This window comes from Chanos chanos, chromosome 13, assembly GCF_902362185.1.
Source record: "Chanos chanos chromosome 13, fChaCha1.1, whole genome shotgun sequence".
Taxonomy (NCBI): Eukaryota; Metazoa; Chordata; class Actinopteri; order Gonorynchiformes; family Chanidae; genus Chanos; species Chanos chanos.
In genome coordinates this window covers 19,548,825-19,573,032 of record NC_044507.1, presented here as the reverse complement: position 1 = coordinate 19,573,032, position 24,208 = coordinate 19,548,825, and the positions used below count along the sequence as shown (strand labels likewise).

General features: G+C 41.7%; 1 protein-coding gene across 1 annotated transcript in view; it reads right to left on the bottom strand.

The window, feature by feature from the left end:
• sdk1a (sidekick cell adhesion molecule 1a) overlaps positions 1 to 24,208 on the bottom strand; it is a 196,997-nt gene that overhangs the window by 76,913 nt on the left and 95,876 nt on the right. Inside the window, 1 exon segment of the mRNA XM_030790503.1 lies at positions 9,429 to 9,562. Coding sequence (XP_030646363.1) covers positions 9,429 to 9,562 — 134 coding nt within the window.

The following is a 24,208-nucleotide window of genomic DNA, read 5'->3' as shown; positions in this document are numbered from 1 at the left end:
ATCAAAAAATTAAATGCTGTTTTTTAAAATTTAAACACCAAATAATAAATTGACAAATGTAAACATAAGGGTAGTTTATGCTTCATGCTGCTGTTGTGTTTTACATGTGTATCACGTTCAAAGTTTGCAGTTGAGTCAGCAAACTCAGTTTTCCCCGCAAAAATGTTGGGCCGTACAATACATGGCGATCCTTTCTTTGCAATATCTCAGCCAGGTAAACTGTGTGAGTCATTCCCCTGGGAAAGACCAGGAGTTTGCCTCTTTAAACACCTGCTCAGCTGCTGACTCCTCCCCTGATTGAACCTCATCAGACATTTGGGACTGTAGAGGAACAGGAGGGTCTGAATGATCTTTTTTTTTTGGAAAAACGAATCGACAGTTCGTTTCATCGGCACCAAAGGCCGAAGCGAGAGCGAGAGCGAGAGCAGTTATGGAGCGGACACGGGTAGACGACATCCCGCGCCCGAATCGTCCCCGAATCGCGTTGTTATGATGACGATAGCCTCTCGTTAGCTCTCCACTCTAATCACCCTCTATCTCGCTCAGGCTTGCACACACACACACACACACACACACACACACACACACACATTCTCGCTCCCTCCTGGTGTTTCACGTGATATACGATGATGACTGTAAAAATAAAATAACAAATGGGGGGCATATTTGCACTGGTGTGTCTAGTTACGAAATTTAGTCGCGCTTAGTCCAAAAACGGTCGTAAAATGTGACTAAATAGTCACATTCTGGAGCTCTGTATATATATATATATACACACACACACACACACACACACAGACACACACACACGCTCACACATACACACACACAAATAAAGACACACACAAATAAACACACACAGACCATGCTGGGCTTCCTGCCTCTCTGCTGACTATACACATGCCCCTTTCCCCCAGTGGAGAACACCCGGAGGTAAAACACACACTGGCGTCTGCTCAGTTTCGCCTTCCTACTCTTTTTTTTTTCAGTACCTCACAGGAAAATTAGAGTCAGAGAAAATTAGTCAGACTTCTCTTCAAAGAGCTCCCAGGTCCCATCAGGTAAATTAAAAAAGAGTCCTGCTGTTTGTCAAGAATGTACACACACACACACACACACACACACACACACACACACAAACACACACACACACACTCTCTCTCTCTCTTTGCTATTTACAGCATACAAACAGACCATGCACCATCTCACACAGAGACTGGGGAAATCTAAACTATCGATACTGAAGATCTTCTCAATGACTTCAGGACTCATCCTTCATTACATTTCCTCCTGGTGGACTCCCGGTGTTTTTTTAGAAAATCTCTTATTCTCTAGATCAGACACAAATCACTTCTACCTAAGAATCACAACACGGCAGTCCTCATCTGCACAAAAAAAACCTCTTTAAAAAGGGTTGAGAGAGCTATCTCATTCCAAACTGACGATTTATAAGCAGAGTCTCAAAAGCTCAATCTTTTTCCACTGCGAGTGCTGAGGCTGTATTGCTATGCGCTGCACTAATATTATTCCCAGCCCTGCTGCTCTGCTGCGCTGACAAACATAAGGAAAATGTGCCCCCACCATTTTCCATTACCTTATTTGAGTTGTCATGAAATGCCAGCCTACCCATTTTCAAAGACATCAGGAAAAATCCACGCCTGCGCTAGTTCTTTTTTAGTATATATTATTGTCATAGCAGCATTAGCACAGAATTGAAATCAGAAAGTCTAATAATATTAGATTAAGTGCCTCTTTACAGTCATTGCATTAACATCCATTGTTCAGACAGCATTATAAAATGGCTTTGGGCAATTTGCATCTGAGGTAATTCAGACAGACAGATACCGTGAGGGAGTGCAGGTGTCATCTTCAGCATGCAAAGTGAAAGCATTAAAGAAGGCAGACATTTCCCCGGTCGCTCACTCACTCCGAAACCTCTAGTTAACTCAAGAGTTTGTGCACGGGGGGGGGCTGTGTGTGTATTTACTTGACAAAAAAGAAGCTCAAATCAGACAGTCGGCCTCAGGATCTTTCGTTACCATCAAAAATATTACGAAGTGAGGCAAAATAAAAGGTCTACATAATTAGCACCCGACATGACTTTAGTTTTGTTCAGACATTCAGCTCAAAAATCATGGAGAAATGTAATAACTTATAGCAAAAACCACAGCGTAATCACACATTTTTTTCCTCTTAGGAAAAACTTTTTGCTACAGTTATACTGGAGTAAAAACAAAAGAGAAGCTGAAAAGTTCACAGGTGACAGATCTGTTTGATTGATGAAGCTGGCGATTTGACCCTAATTACCACCGCACATGCTGACGCAATACGAAAGACCAGTGTCTCTGATGGGTAGTTCAAAAAAGCTGTCCACGACAGGTTTAAATGGAAGCTGCCTTCTGCGTTCCCACAAGATGTCTTGTGTCACAGGGTGGGAAGGAGAAGTGAGGCAGGTAACCGTGTCAGCCCTGGAAGGCTTGTTTCATTTAGTAACACCATTTAAGTGAGCCGCACACGTTTGCCATGGTGCCGGGGGCAACGGGACCAGTGCAAGACAGTGCAGGCGTGGTTGGCGCCCCCTGCAGGCCCGATCGCTTCCGGCAGCGGCTCAGCCGAGTTTGGCGGCTGCTGCGTCCTGCGGTGGCTCAGAGACGGTCTCAGCTGGCGACGGGCGCTTCCACCTACGACTTCGACAACAAGCTGAGGAACTGAGAGGAGACCCGTACTCGAGGCTAATCTCCGCGCTCTTTCCCTCTTCTGGGCCGCGCGGCTGCCGGCGGTCGTCTGAGCGCCTCAGCAGAGCGTGGGGAACTGGGCAGAAATGTTTACCCAGCACTGTCTCAGCGCACTCTCCTTCTCCAGACTCTCGCTGTTATCCTGCAGCTCAAGGGTTTCTATGAGCTACAGGTACCGCTCATCAGCGAGCAGCCAGCCAATGCCTCCTTGGTGTTTCCACTATAGGCTTCTCTCCGTATACCTTAGGAAACCTGCCATTGGAGATGACATTCCAGGATCCTAGCTGTCACACTTGCTATCTATTGGTTTGATGTGAAGGACCTTTGTACCATCGTGCCACTGAGAAATATAAAAACATTTTTGGACAAATAAAAAGCCTCATAAAATCACAGTCAGACCAAGATTACAATCCACCTAATGAACATTTGCCGATGAAAAATTTAACGAGTTCTAAAAATAAAGAAAGAAAAAAGAAAGAAAAAGAAAAAAAAAATCATTATAAAATATAATGTGTAATTGTGCTGTTTTTTTTTTTAAAAATGAAAATTTTATTATTGCTTCCAGGCACTGTTGCTGACCTTCACTGCAAAACAACCCATCTGCAGCACTCTCGCCTTTCACACACAGGGAAGAGCTGCATCCACTGATGTCCTCCCCAAACACGCACAACCGTATTTTTTTGGTTTGTTTGTTTATTTGTTTTTTTGCATTGAATGATGCTCTCTGCATATGCAAACACTTAACATCAGTGTACCCGCCATCTGTCTGCTAGCCGTAACACATGACACATTCTATTGTGGACGTACACAATGCCTGAGCCGACACTTTGAGGTAGCGTAACGCAAAAAAAAATGAAAGCTGAGAGAGATCCCATCTCTCAGCGTGATTCATACAAAAAAGATGGCTGTTTATTTTTACATCACAATCAACAAACCTTTGATTTTTTTTTTCCTCCCCTCTTTTCCTTTAGGTGAACCATCTCACCACGCATGCACTGGGTTTCACATGTAACCTTTGTAGTAGTGACATGAAAAAACACAGTACTATTCAGAATAACAGACAAAGCCGTGGTAAAGAGAGGAAGGCACGGTGTTGCACTGACCTAGTTCCGCCGGCGAGAACGCTCATGCAGATTTTGACTGACGCACTCGACGAGCGAGCGTAAGAAGTTTTCAACTCGCCCGCTCTGCCTCGTTTTTCCTTGACCATTCTGCTGGAGATGTTTTTAAAAAGTTCTGGGAAAACGGGGGTGTAAACATCCGCTCCGGACATGAGGCCTGTAAGATGTGTAGCCTTTGTTCTGAAACTCGCTTGTTTGATCATCATTCTGCAAATTCTGAGCACATCTTCACCGCTGGCCCGTTTTTTAATGGCATATAATCGCAAGCTTTGTATGTAAATAACGCAGTTGATTCTTGGCACTGCAGAGGTTGTAGTACTGGATATTTAATCATGTTTACTCTTGTTCCTCTCTGTCTCGTAAAATGACACACTGTCATCTCAGTAAATGATTGCACATAATTTATTCTGTTTACCAGAGCTGTGGCTAGAGGGGGTTTCTAATCATATGGAAATCCAGGCCACGTACTCTCAGGGTCAAGCGCACCAAAGAACATCTGGCCAGCAGTGGCTGGGGGTGTATACGCTTATCGTTTTCTCAAGACAACGATTTGTATTTCTCTCTTCCGTCAAGACTTAATCTCCCATGACTGACACCACAACAAGAAACAGGAAAGAATAAAAATGTTCTTCTGTTCTGTCATATGCTGTGAATTTGTGGTCTGTGTTGTATGGTGGTGCATACATGCTGTATGTGCTTATGTTGACTGCCATGCCAAATTCCTGTCTACCCTGTACATTCAGGTGAATAAAGTGATTCTGATGCTGATTGCCTTACCATACTTTAATCGGATTACTTTATTGCTTTGAAGGATTTCACGTCACTAAATGGCAAACGCAAAAATGTAAGAAGATATATTACTGGGCTAAGATTTTGACTGAGATATACCAGTAAAGAACCAACTGAAATTTCATCTTGTATCATATTACTAAGTTGCCCATCCATGTTAAACATGTGAATGGTTTTGTGGAAATCTTTCTGTATGTCAGTAGTTCTGCTTAGGGTATTAATAGCAATGCTGACTTAACATTAATGTGTTTTGAATAACCGCTTTCCAGCAAAACACGCTCTTTTGTTTCCCTGATGCAATCGGTCTTTAAACCATGTCCTTTGTTACTTCATACAAAGTATTGAAATAACAGTGACATTGGGTTAATCTTGATAACGTCGAGGAAGAGGAGCCTAACGCCTGTGAGATAAGGCAGCTGTGATTTGGCCTGCCGTAATTGAGTGTGTTATCATCTTAAAAGGTTCAGAGTGTTGTTAGACCTATAAACATCTACTATCTGGAGAGCTGACAGACAGGTTATTATTTATCTGTCAGGAATTCTCCGAAGGCTCAGTTCCACCGCGGCCTTAGAGACGTTAATGAGAAAGCAAACAGCATACCTCCAGCGCCGCAAGAATCAGAGCCTCGCAAATGGCCCTCTGTCACGTCTTATCAATCTCTGTTCAAATTACACGTGACAAGTTATCAAATCTAAGATATTACAAACTAAACACAATCTCTTGGGGGACCTATTTGTTTAAGATATAGTCAATTAAACATCGCGATGTGTGCCCGAGATGAAACCCTGGGTGTCGAGCCAAAGCTAATTTCATGCGTTTAATGGACATCGAATGGGGAACGAGGGGGCAAGGAGAAACTCAAGCGGGATGCTAGCGATGATAACAATAACAACAAAAAATAAAAGTCAGTGGTGTAGGGGGGCGGGGGGGGGTTTCAGGCTCTAGAAGGGTCCATACTTTAATCATCTCTAGTCCCTTGGGTCCGCTTACGGCGCAGGAAACCAGCTTTTGTCTAAACGTAATCTGCCAACAGGATGAACGCAATAAAAATTTATGGAGACGTTCATTAAATCTTAACGACGCAACTCTCAGAATATTCCACATGCTGCTCTTGTACTTCCCACACCCTCCCTGATCCCTGCAGATGTTGCGCACGTGGGCTTCCAGTCATGTCAATACGCAAAAAAAAAAAAGTCCTTCAAAGCACTTCTCTGCCCTATGCGTGTCACTCAAAAGTGGAGTCAGACTCTGTGGATCTGCCTACTCAAAAAAAGGAAAAAAAACAAAACAAAAAAACAATCTAAGTCAGTGGTGTTATCAAACGCTAACTTCTGTGTAGGCCTACTGAGTGTATGAGTGCTGCATAGGAACTTGACTTGCAAATGATAGCTGCAGGTGTAATTGTTTACCATACATCACTGGGCGAGTTTGACAAAAATGTTCCAAAGGCAATTGCCTGCTTTCATAAAAACAAACCAATGGAATAATAAGCCGCGCCGGCCGTGAGGGAATGCACATATTTCTTACAGCTGATAGGTGATCTATTAGGCTACTTCTAAATCAACGCCAGCACTCGCAGCCCCGGTCCTGCTTTGTGTTTTAATGCTTTCAGTTGTCTTAAGTCTAGATGCTTCATTTCAATAGCAAAGAGACCCACATTAAAATGTTATAAGAATTAAGGCAGAATGACTTGGCACAACATCTGGCTGAGAGTCCTATGAATCTTTCATGTGCACAATATCCAGAAATGTGTTTATGAGTTCTGATTTCTATTTCGTACGCATAAATTTTAATCGTAAGACAAAGAAAACTAAACTGACCCATTTTGATAAGGTCTAAACTGTTGATTCAAAACAAACACAAAAAAAGCACAAAAATCATTGTGTGTTTATCATTTTTCCTGAAAGAGCTTGATGTAATCAGCAAGAAGAAACACTCAGGTAACAGCGATTTTATCTCCTTCCCCAATTTGTTTGTTTACAAAAATAAACAAGTCGTAGATAAAATTGGAAATCGCATAAACACGTGATTCTCTGCAGCGTGACAGGTATGAAACTCTAATGATCTGTAATGACATTCCTGCCATAACTATATTAAGAATTAAGATTACATTTACAAGCAGTACAACTATTTTTAATTCATGTCTCTCTTTTGTTGGGGACTGAAAATTCATTAACTGCAGATGCTAGTTCTGCATTTCAAATTATCATGGTACACATGTTTATACCTCATTAAATTATACTTAATTATACCTTATCTGACTGGTAGGTCAGATATGTACACTCTACCTTGGAGCCCTTTGGAATACTTCCAAACACTCCCATAGTTAACATTCACTGACATAGAAAAGCTACAGCTGAAAAAGACGGTTTGACTGAAGCTCAACGTCTGTCAACCCCAGTGAGGGGAGAAGACAATGGACACGTCTCAGCAGAAGTAGGAGCACCATTTTAAAATGGTAGATGATTATTTCAGCTGAGAGAAATGAAATAGAACCAAGCACACGGTTGGCTCCAAATGAGACCATTAGTAACGGCAAATAATGACTGAGCTGGTTAGTCGAAGTCTATTTCCCTTCAAATAAATCAAGGCCAAGCGAACGTAAAAATACACCGTAATGCCAGACAATACCACTCACTACCTGCATTTAGACAAATGGCTCCAATCAGGAGCATCACGTCCAGCTGTTTAGGACACTATATAAGGTTCAATACGTTTTATGAACAACAAAAAAGAATATTATTTAAGGTTTGTCTCATTGACAGCCACGATGTGGTTTCACAATACAGTCAAGAGGGAAAGAAAAAAAAAACTTCTCAAAAAGGTAATCCTGTGTATTCAGTCCGACAATATTTCTTCTCGTGCGCCATCAATTTATCAGGCCTAATCAAAAGCTTCAAAGCAACCTTTTTATAACTGGGATGACCTTTCTAAAGCAAGGTGTGAGTGATAATGGAAGGGGAACTGCTCTGTGCCCAAGGGAGATGCTCCAAATGGGATCTGTGTCAGAGCGGACAAAAAGGGTTTTCTGCCGGCTAACAATAACTCACTCGTGATTGGATGGTCCATCACCTTCAAGAAGTTGTGAGAAAAGAGACAAAAGAAATTTCTGATGATTAAATCTCATGATCCCTTTAGAAAAAAATACAAAAAAAAAAAGAAAAAAAAAAAAGCTGACAACCTATGAGGTTGGACGACAGGAATCAATAAATGGAGACATGCGAGCTTTTAACTGATTGCTTTACTTATAAGTAGGTCAAAATGACAGAATCTTTGTCCAGGGAGGTGTTCTAAGTTTATAGACTGGGGAATAAAAAAAAGTCATACCCACCAATAAATAATTGTGAAATCAAGGTCACAATTTAGACAAAAGTAAAAAAAAACAACAACAAAAAAACCCCTCAAAAGGCATTTAATGCTTCAAGATGCATGTTGGATGCATTTTTGAAGGTAAATTGGGAATTTTTGCACATGGATGGCTTCAGAGGCTTTTACCTTCTGATTTGCTACATAATGAGTAATTGGGATTCCACTGGGGCTGTGTGTTCTATCAGATGAAAATGGACATATTTCTCCAGAGTGGTTCCAGTTTGGGTTGACTGTGAGAAAAGTGCTGGTGCGGAGTGAGATGTTTTGGGGTGATGCCACACCGTAATCACGTCCTGGGCCTGCCTTTGATCAATGCACAGTGCTGCTACTCCTCAGACAATTTTCCCTACACCGAAGGAAATTAATTAACTACGGTTAATTTCAGTCGTACAGAAAGTACTGTAAACGAGAGCTAAGGCGGGCGGCGAACCCTATACACGGACACAAACTCATTAAGATGTACGTGATTGCACTGCACCTGTATTCTGAACATTTCAATATTCATTGTTTGATGTGATGGTGTGAAATCGTGTGGTGGAATGAAGGGAGAGGAAATGAAAAGCCCGGCTTGTTTAAAAAGGCTCTTACTTAGGAAGCACTAAATACGACTCATTTATTTGGATATTAAACACGTAATTTAATTTTAACAAAGCGTCGAGTGAAACTACGAGAGCGTTTCCACCTCCATCAACTCCTCTCCACAAATCTCCCGCGTTGGACTCATTAAAACGCAAGACTAGAGTCAGTGTATTCTATTAATCTTAATTGCAAAAATAGTGTTAATATTATATGACTGATTTTGATTCATTGACACCTCACGCTTGACTCTATGAGAGGCAGCAGGGGTCTCTCCATTGGGAACGTCTTTTTGCCCTAAGCATGCCTATCTGCTATAGCTGCATGCGTGACAGAGAGAGAGAGAGAGAAAGAGAGAGAGAGAGAGAAAGAGAAGTTGTGCATGTCGAACTAAGGCACTACTGTCGTCCAAAAAAACCTAGACACTCTCAAGTGCCTGCCAAAAAAAAAAAAAAAAAACAGAGCCAATGTGCAGATCCGAGAGTGTCATTGGAACAAACAGTTGTTCCACACGGTGTCATTCTCTGGGTGTGCTCCCAGGCTGATGAACATGGAGCCACGAGACTGCTGGGAGCACAGCAGTCATTTTTACATCCAAAAGCAAACTACTTCCTTTACCTTTACCGCTCATCCAACTACTGAGCTCCTGGAGAGGTAACAAAAAGTGCAGCTATACCGTGGGGAGGTATATAGAGAGAGAGAAATGGTCAAACAGGCCATAATTCCTTCCTTTGGTCAATAGGGGAGTCTGGTGTGTGTCTGAACCTGGTCATGCAGTGAGAATGGCAGGACTAACAGGAGCTGTGATATAGGGAAACTCATCGTGTCTTTTGCTTACCTGCCACATTCAGGTAAATGGATGGGCTCGTCTTGTTCTCCCCGTTCCTCTCGTTTACGGCCCGGACGTAGTATCTCCCGGTGTCTGCCGCCGCCGTGGACAGAACCACGAGCTGGTTCTCCAAAGTAATGGCTCTGCGGAAGGCAAAAGAAAAAAGAAAGAGAAAAAAAAGAAAAGTGATATATAAGAGTCTGTCTGAACATTTAGCGATGGAGTGGCGAGGCCCTTTGACGAGCATCTCGGGCGCTGGAGAGCGTTTTAATTAGAGAATCTCTGACGTGCATTGGATTCTGGTGCCACGCCCTCACTCAGTGACTACTGACCTTAGGTCCGTGGGTGAGGCATCTAACACATCCTAATTTTACGGGGTCCTGCACACTCTCCGTGCACCCAATCCCTCATTCTGACATTAGGTAAGAATCAATGAACTAAAAGGGTCATTACTGTAGCTTTTTCAAAATCAAGCCCAGGGGCTAGCCCCGCGACTCGAGGGAGAAAACCTGACATGGGTAAACGTGAGGAAAAGCATTTATATCGGTCCATGCTAACGGGAAAGCAGCTGCGTTTAGGCCGTGTTTTATCCATCAATCAGTTTTCACAAGTTTTTTCCAGATATTCTGCCAGGTTTTAGTTTAGTTTTAACTCCTCAAAAAGGCAACAAGCAAGTGAAATAACGATTTCCTGCCAATTTTGCTTGCCAAGCTCGAAACAGGAAAAAAAAAAGAGACTTTATTGGCAGCCTCATATCAGTGTGCTCAGATTGTAGATTTTTTTTTTTTTTTTGAAGGGGAAATTACCATCTCAAAACCTAGTGTGTGTGTGTGTGTGTGTGTGTTATAGCACACACACAGACAGCTTTGATACTTCAGAATTTCATGTCATTTGAATGGGATTGTTCTCTGCTTTTCTTTCTCAGATGAAAGAAAAGTGAGGCACGCATTACTCCTACCCTTCATGCATGCTCCTTTTTCTGCCTCCTCATTTTTAAAATTTTTTTTCTTTTTTTTTTTTTTTTTTTAATTAATTGATGACATCCTCAATTACACATTGGTGTAGCATCTGAGTTTTTTTCTGCTGAGGCGTGAGGGAGCACCGTGGAGGAAATACTTGAGAAGCAGTGCACGACTCTAAGTGAGCGCTGCTTTGAAACTTGGTGATTAGTTTTCCTGTGCTGTTGTGAGGGACCTGTAGCTAGTTTTGTCTACACCAGAGCAAGAAGTTCTGCGGTCATTATCCGTTTCAGAGATGGATTTTCTGGGAAAAAGTACTCCAGCTGCCGCAGCGGTTTTTATATTTATTATTTTGTGTATTTACTTATTTATTTTTAAATGGACACGCTGCCAGAACTTTTGAAGCAGACGGTGTTGTTCTAAGAAGTTTTACTGTGCATTTCAGGTGTGTTTACCACTCATTTTTTCTGTTGTGTTTGATGATTAAGTGAAGATTAACATAAAGAGATCCATCAATAGCCCAGGGTGGGAATGAGAGCGTGGCAGTGAATGATGGAGAATGACGGCTTCTGATGAGGATGCATTGCTCTGTGTTCAGCACCCTGACACCTCGCTGGAAGAACCAGACTGGCAGCACTTGGGGGGCTTTGACTCTGGGAAATAAAGACACCTTTCACAGATGTCAGCAGCAGCTTCGAAAGGTCAGAGCCACCTGCCTTGATGGGCTTTTAATTAATAAATATGCACAGGCAAAAATGGCTTGGCAAGCTTCGCGGCCTCAGAATTGATGTGTATATAAACAGCTCACCTTTGCGATGATTTAAAACCCTAATGGCCGAGTTTGTTCCGTCTACAGTTTGTTATGCTGTCAAGCTACGTTTGTAAAAACATGGTGGAGGCTAGCGTTCACCTGGTATGCAAGCGAGGGAGAGAGAGATAGAGAGAGAGAGGGAGAGAGAGAGAGAGAGGGAGAGAGAATCGATACGACCGGTGTATAAAGTGATTTTATGATTAGTCTAGCTAGTTTGGATTCCATTACAATTCTTCAGATGAATGGTCCCCTGCCAGCGGCTCAGTAAACAAAGCCCAGTGGGGGAAAGATAATGGCTAGCCTTGTTTCCAATCCCTGAGGACTGGACAGCTTTGGAGCCACGCAAAATGTTAATCTACTTAGAAGAGACACTGGAAAAACCCAGATTATCTAAATACTCAAACAGCAGAATGTTCAAAGAAGGACGACCCATTGCGATAAGCGAAAGACCAGTCCATGCTAAAGTCACCGTCACCAACAGTCGCAAAAACTGCCTCTGCTTAAAGCCACCTGAGGTGAAACTCAACAGTAAGAACTCTGGAGGCGAACGACAGGTAAAACAAGGTTTTACCTAAACTGCCAAAGAATATGCTATTATGATTCCACTAGTCGTTACACAAAGTAACTTTTTTTAGAAGACATTGTGCAGTTTTTTTTGAGACAAACAACCATCTGATTTTAAAAGATTTATTCACACTGTTTACCGGGTGCCTGTCAGGAGTTTGTGTGTGTAATCAGTTCATTATGAATGAAGGACGGCCATTCGCAGATATTATCACCATAGCGACTTCTGTAATGTTCTAAAATGTGGACAGTGCTGTGAGGTTCATGACGTAATTCTCCTGAACATTTGGACAATCCGTCCAGAGACGTTACATTAATCAGCGAGGCGAACACCTGCTTTGGAGAACGTGGGCAAAGAGAGTATTTGTTTTCATTTACCGCCATAAATTGCGCTCTCAAAACAAGCTTACAGGGCCTGAGATGTATGACAAAGCAATTAAAATGTCAGCAACTCATATTGTGCTACAGCTTTGTGAGGAGCCCCGGCTATGTGGATCTCTCTCTGACGTTCCCTTGTGATTTATGGTCCTCTCAAAAGCTGGGAAAAGTCTCTCACAACAAAATCTGAAAAGGGAGCATAAGAGAGAGAGAGAGAGAGAAAGTAAGAGAGAGGGGGAGAGAGAGAGAGAGAGAGAGGGCGGGGGGGGGGGGGGGGGGGGGAGTACTTCACTGACGCTTTGGGACAAGAGAGTGGAGCTCCAGCTGCACAAAGTGCGGCACCAACAAAACCGATTTTAATCATGCACGGATGTCAGTCTTGACTGTGTTTCTCCTTATCAAACCAGTGGTCAGAGCAATAGATCTCTGTTTCTTGCACGAAACAAAGAGACATAGACACTCACTGACGGACAAAACCATCATTCATCTCCACTCTGAAGTGTGAGAGTGTGTAAGTCTCTGTGTGTGTGTGTGTGTGTGTGTGTGTGTGTGAAGTGGAGATAAAATGGTAGCAGCGCTGAGGAAGGCTTCCTGAGGGAGAGAAGTCTATGGGGAATGACATCGTCCCTCCTTTTCCCATTTAGCCCTGGGATCAAACAATTAAACGGTCAAAGTGAATGAAATCGGGTCAGGGCGATTCCCGGGCACGGCTCAGATACCTCTACGCCCTCAGGCTTGGCACCAGCCCTTCTCAACATGCTCCCGCATAGTGTTGAGTCAGACAGCCATCACACACACACACACACACACACGCACACACACACACACACACACAGGTGCACAAGTCAGTAAGATTCCAAAAAAAAAGAAGGAGAGAAAAGCTAAACCTGTGAAGGCTGATTATACTGCACAGCATTTGCTTTGACATTCTCTGTGGACTTCAGCCCAGACTCACCAAGAAAACTACTGCCTCTCTTCTCCTATCCCCTCCACTTTACCTGCACTGACAAGACACACACACACACACACTCTCTCCCTCCTCTCCTCTCTCTGTCATTGCCTTCTCACTTCCTTCCTTCACTCAATATCTCTTCTCTTGATGCCCTGCAGCGGTAACCCACATCACATACAGACTCACACAGGGGGGAGTCTTCTCATTGATAACTTGTTTGAGATTGTCTGCTTGGTAAAGCCGATAATAACTTGGCTGGGCTCAGCGAGGGAGACTGGTGGCTGGTATGTTTGTGTGAGGCAGCAGGTGGGTGAGTCAGGGGTAGGTGGTGGTGGTGGTGTTTGGGGGGGGGGGGGGGGGGGGGGGCGTAATGACATGCAGCCCACACTCGGAAGGTTTTGGCTAACGACAGCAGCTCGCTGGTCTCCTCCTGTTCAGCTCCAGCTCATTCTTTCTCCAGCATTATCATGTGACTCACACCATGCTATTCAACACACACACACACACACACACACATACACACACACACACAAATAAAAAAAAAATAAAAAACGAGGGTGCAGCCAGGGCGAAAGCATAGACAATCAATCGTGCAGATGCAATGACAAACGAAAAATGTCCCAAGCCCCACATCCAGGGCGACGCGAGGTTTTTAGCACCCCAGCTCTCTTAATATCCATTAGAATCGTTGGTCTTCCGCAACCCTCTCAATGATGAATGAGCTCTGGGTTTCTGCGGGCAGAGATCTGCAAGCACAGATAACCCTGATAGCTCACCCTGCTTCTCGCCTGCTTCTGAGAATAACAAACTAAATTATCCAAGTGGATCTTCAGCACTACATGCGTGCGGATGTCCACCGAACGCTCAGGTTCGTTAAATGCCAGAGGATGCTTTAACCCTCTTGTACGCGCAGAATAAAAAAGTCTGACGCAACCCAAAGTGACAAAACAAAAGTTTTGGGGGGTTTTTTTTTGGAATCAAACTGAGAAGTATTTCCATTTGGAAACTTTTTTTTTGCATATATATGATGCGTAAGTCTGATGATAGTGAGAATGATGTTTTATCACAGAGACGTGATAAAAAGCTCACAACAGCTGCCTGCAATACAGTTAGAATATAAATAAAAGAAAAATTCTCTAGTCTCAGAATTCTCCGGAATTTTGGCTGCGCTGAGTTAGTTACAGAGCATGCATCCGTCAGCAAACACACTGAAATACACACACAACCCAAAATACAGTGTAATGTGAACATGTTTGTATCTGAAGATGACTTGAAATAAGAAAAAAAAATTAGGTTGTTCTTCCTGTTTGTCTAGCCTTCAATTTCGGGGACGAGTTTTAGCTTGAATAGGGCAAAATTAACGACTTGAAATAAAATGCATTAATTACGGTGCTGTGGTTACTCTGTAACAATGCATTAATGCGTTCACATGAAATTGGAAGGTGTGGTTATTTTAATAGTCTGTCTATATACCTTAATTACCACTGAAATGATCCAATCTTACCACTCCCACATGGGAAAAACATCCCCCCCCATCCACTTTGTGGAAAAATGCAGGTCTGCATCAGTATAAACAATCACATTTCTGAGAGTCAGGAGGGAAATAGAGAGGTAGAGAGCGAACACTGAGAGCGTAGACAGAATTTTTAGACACAGTTTCTCACTTTAAATATTGAGCACGGTGTCAAAAACGTTACAGGATAAAGCTCTCACTCAAACTCAATCCGCATCTACTAACCTCAAGGTCTAAAGGGCCCGCTTAAAATATCATTTGACTAAAAAAAAAAAAAAAAAACAAAAAAAAGAAAGAAAGAAAGAAAGAAAAGAAAAACAGAAAGAGTGTACTTCACCCGTGCACAACTTTCAAGGCACATCAAATGGCCTTGGTGCCTCTCTCTCTCTTTTTCCATGTGACAAACGCACACACACGACCACACGACTCCACAACTCCAGGTTCGAACTCCAGAAATATAACTATTAATGTGCAAACATTTATTCCACCCCCATAAAGTGAAATAAACATCCTGATACCAACTGTATCAGACTTAGACGACTCCTTTTTCAATAGCTTTTTCAATGAATATCTTGAGGCAGTGGCAAAGAGCAGTATCAATACTCCACAGAGGAGGATCCAGAGACAGAAAACACTACACACAAGGAGAGAGAAACGAAAGCGCTAGGCCCTTGTATGCCTCACTGTTGAAACAGAAATGAATAAAAATGGAGATTTTGGGACTGGAACCCGAGCATGATAGCAGCAAAGCAAGATTAAAGTCACTGTTCAGCTGCAGGACAGGAGAGCAAGTACACCTCTGTGTGCTACTGTCCGCCTTCAAAAAAAAAAAAGTCTTACAACCAGTGTGAGAATAATTTGGTGAGGGCTATGTCAGAGACGACTAAGGATGAGATGAGAGGGATGGCATGAGTCTGACACTCTCGCGATTGTTCCACAGTGTCAGCTAAAGGGACGAGGTACTGTCTGTGTCTGACCATTTACCATTTGCTGTCCTCATATGAGACCTTGTCTGAGCTCCGCCAGTTACTGAAACAAACAATCTTTAAGAGCGGCAGAAATAAAACCGCTAGCAGAATCGCTGGCTAAAACAAAAAAACAATACAAAACAACAAAAACAACAGAAAGAAAACAAAGAAAGAAACAAAAAAAATCTTTGCAAAATATATAGCTCACGCAAAGACTGTGTGTAAAAGTTTCCTTTCTGATACACCAACTAACAGACTAAAGGCATAAAAAAGTCATGTTCTAAAAAAAAAAAAAAAAAAAAAAAGGGACATAAATAAAAACTAAAATAATGAATAATGAAACATACGGGTGATGGAGACAGATCCCCTGACACCTGCACTGCAGACACTGAGAGTGTGTTTGAGTTGAAGGTGAGTCCTCCTTTTTCTCCAGCACAACAGACCGGGAGTCTTTAAGGGAGCCATGACGTGATGTTGTCAGAGCGCTGTTCAGCCTTGGTCACAGTAAAGGTGACAGTAATGACAAAGGCAGAAATCTCGGTTGTGTGCAGGCAGAAGTCTTGCTTGTACTGAGTCTTGCAGACAGCATAGGCTGATATCAGGAGACGGATTCCAGATCAGATATAACAAGTCTATGTTGTTGGGATGTGCTACATCAAAAGGTGGTAACACCCAAGTCAGTGTGAAGAACGGAGTTTAGGTGTACATGGCCTGCTGACTATAGATGCCGCTATCATCTTTTCTTGCCTGCATTTACTTGGCTCTCCCACTGTCTTTCACTGAGTCTGCCTGGGTCCTATTTTGCAACTGAAAAAAGAACAAGAGATAAAGAAACACCCAAAAACGTAGGGGAACTGAGCACAGAGATTCGGCTATCTGAGTTTCAGAGAGGTGTTTTGGACCACTGCTCCTCTCTTAATGCTTTTCAGCTTTTCAGTAAAGTTAATGTCACAGATATATGAGTATCTAGCCTGAACAAGGAATACAGAGTCAGTTCTGACAGTCACTGTACCTCCAACACAAGACAGTCACGGTAGTCACTGTACCCTCTGACAGTCACTGTACCCTCTGACAGTCATTGTAGTACCCTCTGACAGTCACTGTACTCCCAACACAAGAGACCGACCAACACTGTATGTTTTTCACAGGATCCAAAAACCCTGCAGCATATCAAAACTAGTAACAAAGGAATCAAAGAATCAAAAAATGAACCAAAGACTCCTTTTTTTAGTCGTAGATTACAGGCATGCTTCCAATTTCCGCGCAATTTTGATTCATTTTCTGCCCATTCACAAAGAAACAGGTACTCTTCCATATAAAAAAAAATACATAATAAAAATTAAAGCTTATTTTTTCCTGGAGTCACCCACAGCACATTGTTCTTGTTGAGGGAATTAATGGGGTTGCCAGGCAACCAGGTTGCTGGCAGGTCCCGGCTTTACTCCTCCAGTAACCCAGCAGCCTCAGTGAAACCGGATGGCGCTTTCCCGTCTGCTCTGGGGGCTTCAAGTGCTATCTGACATTTCAAAGACTTTCCCTGCAATTCATTATGGAACACTTCCAAGGCCTGATTAAAATGATTTGCTCCATAATAATTTAACCTTCTGATTTTTCCATCTGTGAGCTTTGACAAGGGTAGTGGCAGAAAGAGAGAGACCAGGATGAGGGGGGAAAAAAACCAAATAAATAAATTAATGAATGAATGAAAAAAGTCTTAATCTAAAATATGCAGAAGGCAAGAGTATCAACAGCCAGTGAAAATATATTCAGAACAATACAGACGCATGCAACACATTTTTTCCTCAATTAAATCAAAAAGTAATTTCTTTACTGGACCTGACTAAGACCGAAGCTGCATACTAAAATGGTATTTAATTACGTACTGGGTTTTGTGAGTAATTGGTAGCGTAAATGTTATGCTCCCTGAGACAAGAAATGTAATTTTCATGAATGTTAATGAACTTGTGAAGTGCATCTTTGACTCTTCTGCTGTACGCTGTTGTTCAACTGGATTTGATTTTGTCACAAGCATAGCCACCAGGAATCAGAAGAAAGAACAAAATTCTCAGAAAACGAAGAAAGCGGGCGTTAATTTAACAGACACAAAGCAGAACATTCAAAATAGACTACTGTCCTGAACAACTCTGTGTGTGTGTGTGTGTGTGTGTGTGTGTGTGTGTTTTACATAACTAACAAGGCTATATCATGATTCTTCCTCAGTCAGAGCTTTGAAATACCTACGACAGAGTACACCGCTTGAACCTAAATATAAACCAATACAAACACAGCTGTGCAGAATGCCCGTAGAGAACTTCATATTCTTTACAACTCCAAATGTGGTTGCCCCACAGAGCCCTCTCATTACTGACAGAATCCATGTTGAAGCCACTTGAAAAGTGTCCTTGTTCCACAAATGTATCCCCCCCAATCTCAAAGAGGAAGAATAATCCACTTGAGATGAGAGATGCAGAACTTCTCCCTCCTGCCTCCAAAAAAAAAAGAAAAAAAAAGAAGAGATCTCTCACAAGCTGTATATCAGTATAAATGCTCTCTTTTACTTTGGGTAATTACTATTCCATGGCAGTAATTACAGCACCTCAAATGGACCACCCCTCAAAGACTTCTCCTAATGTGTACGATGCCAAGAGGGCACTCCTCTACAGAGGAGTAGAGAGGTACTCCTCTTGCAATCTCCCTCCTTTCCTCCCTCGTTTTAACCACGCTATTACTTTTCATTAATGTCATAAACTGGAGTAGCTGCAAAGCTGAGAATCTAACTGGAACTTGACTGTGTGCGGAGCACAAATGGTGGCCTTGTTCACGCGCCAGGCTCAGATACCAGTCTTGCAGTCACTGGGCGAGGTTTACAGACTAGCGTGGGTGTGCTGTCCAAAGAGGAGACTGGAACAGGAACATATCTGCTTTTGGCGTCAAACTCATCAAACTATATTTCTTCCTAAATAACAAACATTCTAAACACTGTGCCTTTGTGCTAAAAAGTTTGCTGCTGCGAACCTCTCCAGCAGGGTAATGGTGTTAATTTGAGCGTTTCTGAGGGAGAATCTACAGTAAAATTCTACTCTGACAATTCTACCTTCAGTGAAATTATTTTATGGCATCTCATTACTGTTAGGACGTAACGATTCTGGTTGGAAGCTTTGAAAAAGAGCAACTTTTGTTATTCCGATATTCAAGAAAATAGTGTCATTAAGAGTGAATTTCAATAGGAGTAACACCACATGACAGGACTGTCAGTAATGCACCGGATTATGGCAGAGTGTGAGTGACATTCACAATCAGGTGTTTGTAACTGGTAAATACTCATGAGATTCAGGACAAGAGCAGAAATGAATGGAATAAAATGTTAAAGATATTTCAAGCATTTTCTGTTTCCTGTTTCCTAGTCCCTAGCCTGTCCCTACAGAGATCTCTTTTTTTTTTATCCTGGAACATTTTAAAGAGAATTTTCTTTGAAATGTTAAAATCCACAAACACTCAAGGAGGAGAGGAGATTTCAGAAAAAGATTTTTCGTCTAGAATTCAAAGGAAAACATAGCCCCTTTCCAGAAATTTCTGTTTTTCATTTCCTTGTTCATCTTGCATTAAAAAAGGCTATGACCCATGAAAAATACCACAGAGAAAAGTGACTCAGTATGATGGGGGTTTGAAGGTAATTTAAGACACTTTTCAAAGCAAAAAGACCTATTAATTCACTGCAAATCCTAGACTTCAGAAAAACATACCCTAAGGTAACACCACAGGATGTGCAGTTCAAAAGACATGTATATAATGTTTTGGGATCCGAAATTCTATTTTAATGTCTCTGTTTAGAGCTAGAATCACACTGATGAATGGCTTTTACAAATACACATGGAAAATTCAATTTGTGGTTGTCAAAAATGTGATACAGAATTATTTCAAAAGGAGCAGATCTCATTACCGATGAGATGAATTGTCTCCTTGCAGGTTACTGACACTGTGCAGAGTAATGTGCTTTCTTAAGGAAGCAGATTTTCTGAGCATGTCCATTCTGATCTTCCCATTCATAGAGCCAAATCAACAGACAATGCTTTATCTTAAAAAAAAAAAAAAAAAAAAAAGTCCAGTGTGTGGCAGGTCCCTGATTACTACATGAACAAAAACTTAGATTGGGCAACCATTCATGGGAGTCAATAGTTACACGTGTCATTTTTTCTTAGTCCAATGACAAGGATCAATAAAGTCACTGGACCATTCCGTTTCAGATAGGAAAGCAACATGTCTGTTCAGTCTCCACCCCAAACCTAGAGTTTTGATTATGTTGTTGCATGAAAATAAGCAGTGTTCTCAATTCTGAAGAAAAGTTTACTATTATTTCATGAGGAGAGGTCAACATAAGGGAGCACACATATGAATGTCTATGTAAAAATTACGAGAAACATACCCCAATCAGCATTGGCTAATAACCACTGAGAGTTCTTGGGCTGTTGATTAATAGCATGAGTCAAGGAAAACGCATGTAGTGCATTAACTATAAATTGGTCTTTGGAGGCGAGAGGGCCTTGGAGGAAAGCACTTGTTCATTTACATATTAATCTATTTTACATGAGTTTATTCTGAAATGAAAATTCAAGATTCATCTCAAAGGTTTGGCTTGCTTATTAGAAAAAAAGGATTAAAATAGAATAACACAAATTTGTTCTCCTCAACCCCTGTGACAAATTTCAGCTCAGTAAGAATTAAACAAATTTGAAAGTGCACAAGGAAGATAATACTGATAGCTGTGACAGCATTTTCAATGAGAGTTGTATTATTTTACTAATTTTTTTTCTCCTTTTCTTTTCTTTTCGTGAAATGTTGAAGTTTTCCGTATTTTGACAGCTGTGATCAGAGAGGAGGACATTAAAAAAAAAAGAAGTGAAATGCAGATGCAGTTGTAAGATAAAGCATCTGTCAAACTCATAATTAATGCAATGGAAAAACTATTTTATTTTCCACCTTCTCTAAACAACCAAAGTTGCTGAGCATTCAGGAAGACTTTTGTGAATGATTAAACTCTGATGAAGAGGCACAGCGGTATGGTTTCAGCTTAGAGAGGAAAGGATGCCCACCGCCAGTCACGAGTCATGAGGGACGCCAAGGCGACTGGACAGACTGTAGGAGGGACACTGTTATTTTCCCCTGCTTCGAGCACCATTAAGGAGCTTGGGCTGCCACAAGTCAAGCTGTGAGCCGACAGGTTTGCTGCCAATAAGAGTGTGGTTTACTGCTACTGAGATGCTTACCGAGTCCATCTGAAATCTGCATGAGAGCATGCATACCTAGCATAAGATCACGACCAGTGAGATGCCCAAATGTTTTTAAAATATAGAGGAAGATAAGAGTTCTCATTTGCAACCTTACAGTGGGCTAAAAGCCCAGAAAACTAGCATAGTCTGTAGGCAAAAAAAAAAAAAAAACATGGCTGACCTCTGGATCTTAGGGGTTATTAAACCCATCTGTCAATATCAGTCAGGGTGAAAAAACAGTGTGTACAAGATTTCTATTGACCGGTTAAGAATGTGGATTACAAAGATCATAGAAGCAGGATAAAAAGCTCTACGCGGAGGTCTGATGGCAGCAGTATTTCAGGCTGTGAGGCTGGGGAAATGGACTGACGTCAGGGAAATGGTGACCTTTCCGTGGCACCCTGCCAAGCCAGACCACTTTGCTCCATATCAGCATTGGTCAACATGGCAATGCTCCAGTACCTGATGCAAGGCCAATTAAAAGCCAAAAATGCGCAGGAAGGTTTCTGGTGCTCCAACAGCTGATGCCAGGGCTGGATGGCAGTAGTGTGGTCTCTAAACAGAAGGCCATTTTCAGAAAGCAGGCACCGAAGTTGGACTGGATTTTCATGCAAGCAGCTTCCAGGATTGTTAATAACCTAACAGTTGATGGTCCAAACCTGATTTACATCAAAGCATACAAATTTCACAAGTTATTTCTTCAAATCATTACCAGCTTTAAGCCCGTAAACTGGACTGTCTGGTTTTCATCGAACCACACAACAAAATATTTCAATTTTTCCTCAGTTGTGCTTAATGCCATAGAAACGAATCATGAAAAGAAATAATTGCTCAGTCTTTCAGAGGTATTTGTCAGTTATTTATAAATCCATATTGTTTTTAATAGCGCCATAATGCCAGAGAAAGAAGCATGAGAACTTCCATACCAAACAATCAGTCTTTGGAATGGCGAACAGTAATTATAAGTAATTATTGCAACCTTCAATTAAGGGAGTAAAGCATAGAATTAAATCTAGATGTTTAATTGGTGTAATTTACTGAAGAGACCCTTGCTATTCTTCTTGAGTGTTTCTGACTGGTAAAGAAGGAGCAGTGTCAAGGGTCGGTGTGAACGATGCCATGAAAGAGACCAATCAGCATGACTTAAAACCTATCTGCCTTGCCGTAAGGCCTAGCTCACGCACACGCGCCCAACATCCTTGCAGACGAGACAAGCTGCACATCACCCGCTATTGATCTGTGGCTCCAGGTATTTAATGATTCCTCCTATGTGGAGAAGGGCAGCAGCAGCTAGGTGTGAATGTTCCACATTACGCCTTTCAGCGTTGTCCCGAGATGGACTTGTCTGCGATGGGATCAGAGTGCCTCACAGGTTCCCTTTAATGTGATTCCTGAAGCTTCTACCTCCATCTGTAATTAATTCTCAATTAAACCGGGCAGGATGGAGCACTGACTCTGGGGAGGAGAGGGAAGCCTCGGAGTCTCATTAGTAGATTTACATCGACCAGATTCAGCTGCTCCATAGCAAAGAAAGAAGACGTCCTCAACTCTATTTTTCACTGCAGAAAACGGGCGAGATAAACACACACCACCCCACCCTCCCCCAAACCCCCCTCCCATGTGGAAGAAGACCTTTTTTTGCTCTAAGCGAGAGAAAAGAGTTGTGGATTGGCCCCACTGCTTTTTAATGCAGATGAATGGGCACTTTCAGTAGGCACAGGCATGATTAAAAGCGGTTTAGAATGTCACTTTAAGGTGAAAGGCACTAAGTAGTAATGCATTTCTACTGAATTACAACAGGCTTGTCACATTATGATTAGTGTTCCTGTTGGTCTCTTTCATTCACCACGACTCTAAGTGTGTGTCTGTGTGTGTGCGTGTGTGTGTCGCTAAGATATGCGTCACTTTTTGTTTTCTCTGGTGCACTGTCACCTTACAGTCTCTTTTATGTAAGCAGTGACAAAAAAAAAGGCTAAGTAAAACTTACCTGTTCATTAAGCAAAGAGACTGTAAAACACATAAAATTGCGATTTATGTCTGGCACCTAATGTAGCTTGCTAATGACCTACAGTAGCAGTGACAACAATAGCGGTGATGTTGCTATTGAAAAACAAATAAAAACCCTGCTACGCTGCAGCTGTACTACCGAACATTGCAGGAGGGTAAAATTAACCCCAAGCAATATCCATTAGGATAACATGTGAACCTGCTCGTGCTGAATACTCTGATGTCTCTAATTAGCCTGTAAAAATGGGTCTTGTGACAAACAACTCTTAAGGCTTATATGGTTTATTGGACATGGCTATTAAAAATTGCATTCATGAAAGCATAGCATAAAATCCACCATAAAACCAATTTACCCATAAACCAATGCTTTCCTGAGCCTACCGTTACTTTGGTAAGGCACGGACTTGCCTCTTGTACCGTGAACTGATTTGGTAATTTACAACACATTAACAGTTAACATAACTCTTTTAGCCAATTCAATAATTATCAGAAGAATATACAGACGAACCTAACCTAAAGGGACTCCACTAATATATGCCCATGCCTGGAGAATTTGTGCCAGCAAACTGTTTGATGTTGAAACATGCTGTTGGATAACTTTGGCTGGGTGTCATTTAGACAATGGCTTCATACACTATCTACCATTAGTACATTAAGAAATACTGCTCTGATGCAACCTCAATACAACCTCTCATGACATCTTATAAAGGCATGCAGAAGTGCTGACTGAACTATGCCAAAGACTTAACTCAGGGGTCTAATTTTAACCTGAAATATATACTTTTCACTTTGTGTGTTTGAGTTTGTTACCAAAGTTGGAAGTTGGATATTTTGAACCTCTGCACAGATATTCCAGAAGTACTGTATTTGAGTGCTTACCAAAAAAAAATGCAATGCCTCTGCATATTTCTTTATCCTAATTTAATTTAATCCCCTATTCAGGCAATCGCACAGAAAACATGACCTAGTTTGGGAGTCTTGAAAGTCTTTTGCTGTGGCCACTTTTTTCCTAACCAGTGAGGAACTTTCCTCTGGTTGCATGAAATGTTCCTACTTTAAAAATCTTCAAATTTCCCCTTTCAAAACAGGTGGGACTGCTCTAGTCTAAACATAAAAAACGCACTCTCTAAATGGTGGAGAAAACAAACCATAATCTGAAACAATATGTTAGTTTGGCAAAAACATTCATCCCCAAAAATTTCACTTAATGAGAGCTTCTTTGTGTGACTTTGGTGCTGTAAGTATATAATTAAGTCCATCCCAACAAACAATTTTCTCTGCATCACTTTGAAAAACAGCATTTACCTAAATTATTGTAATCCTTGCACATTATCCTTACCAAACATGTAATTAAAGGTTTCCATTGTGCC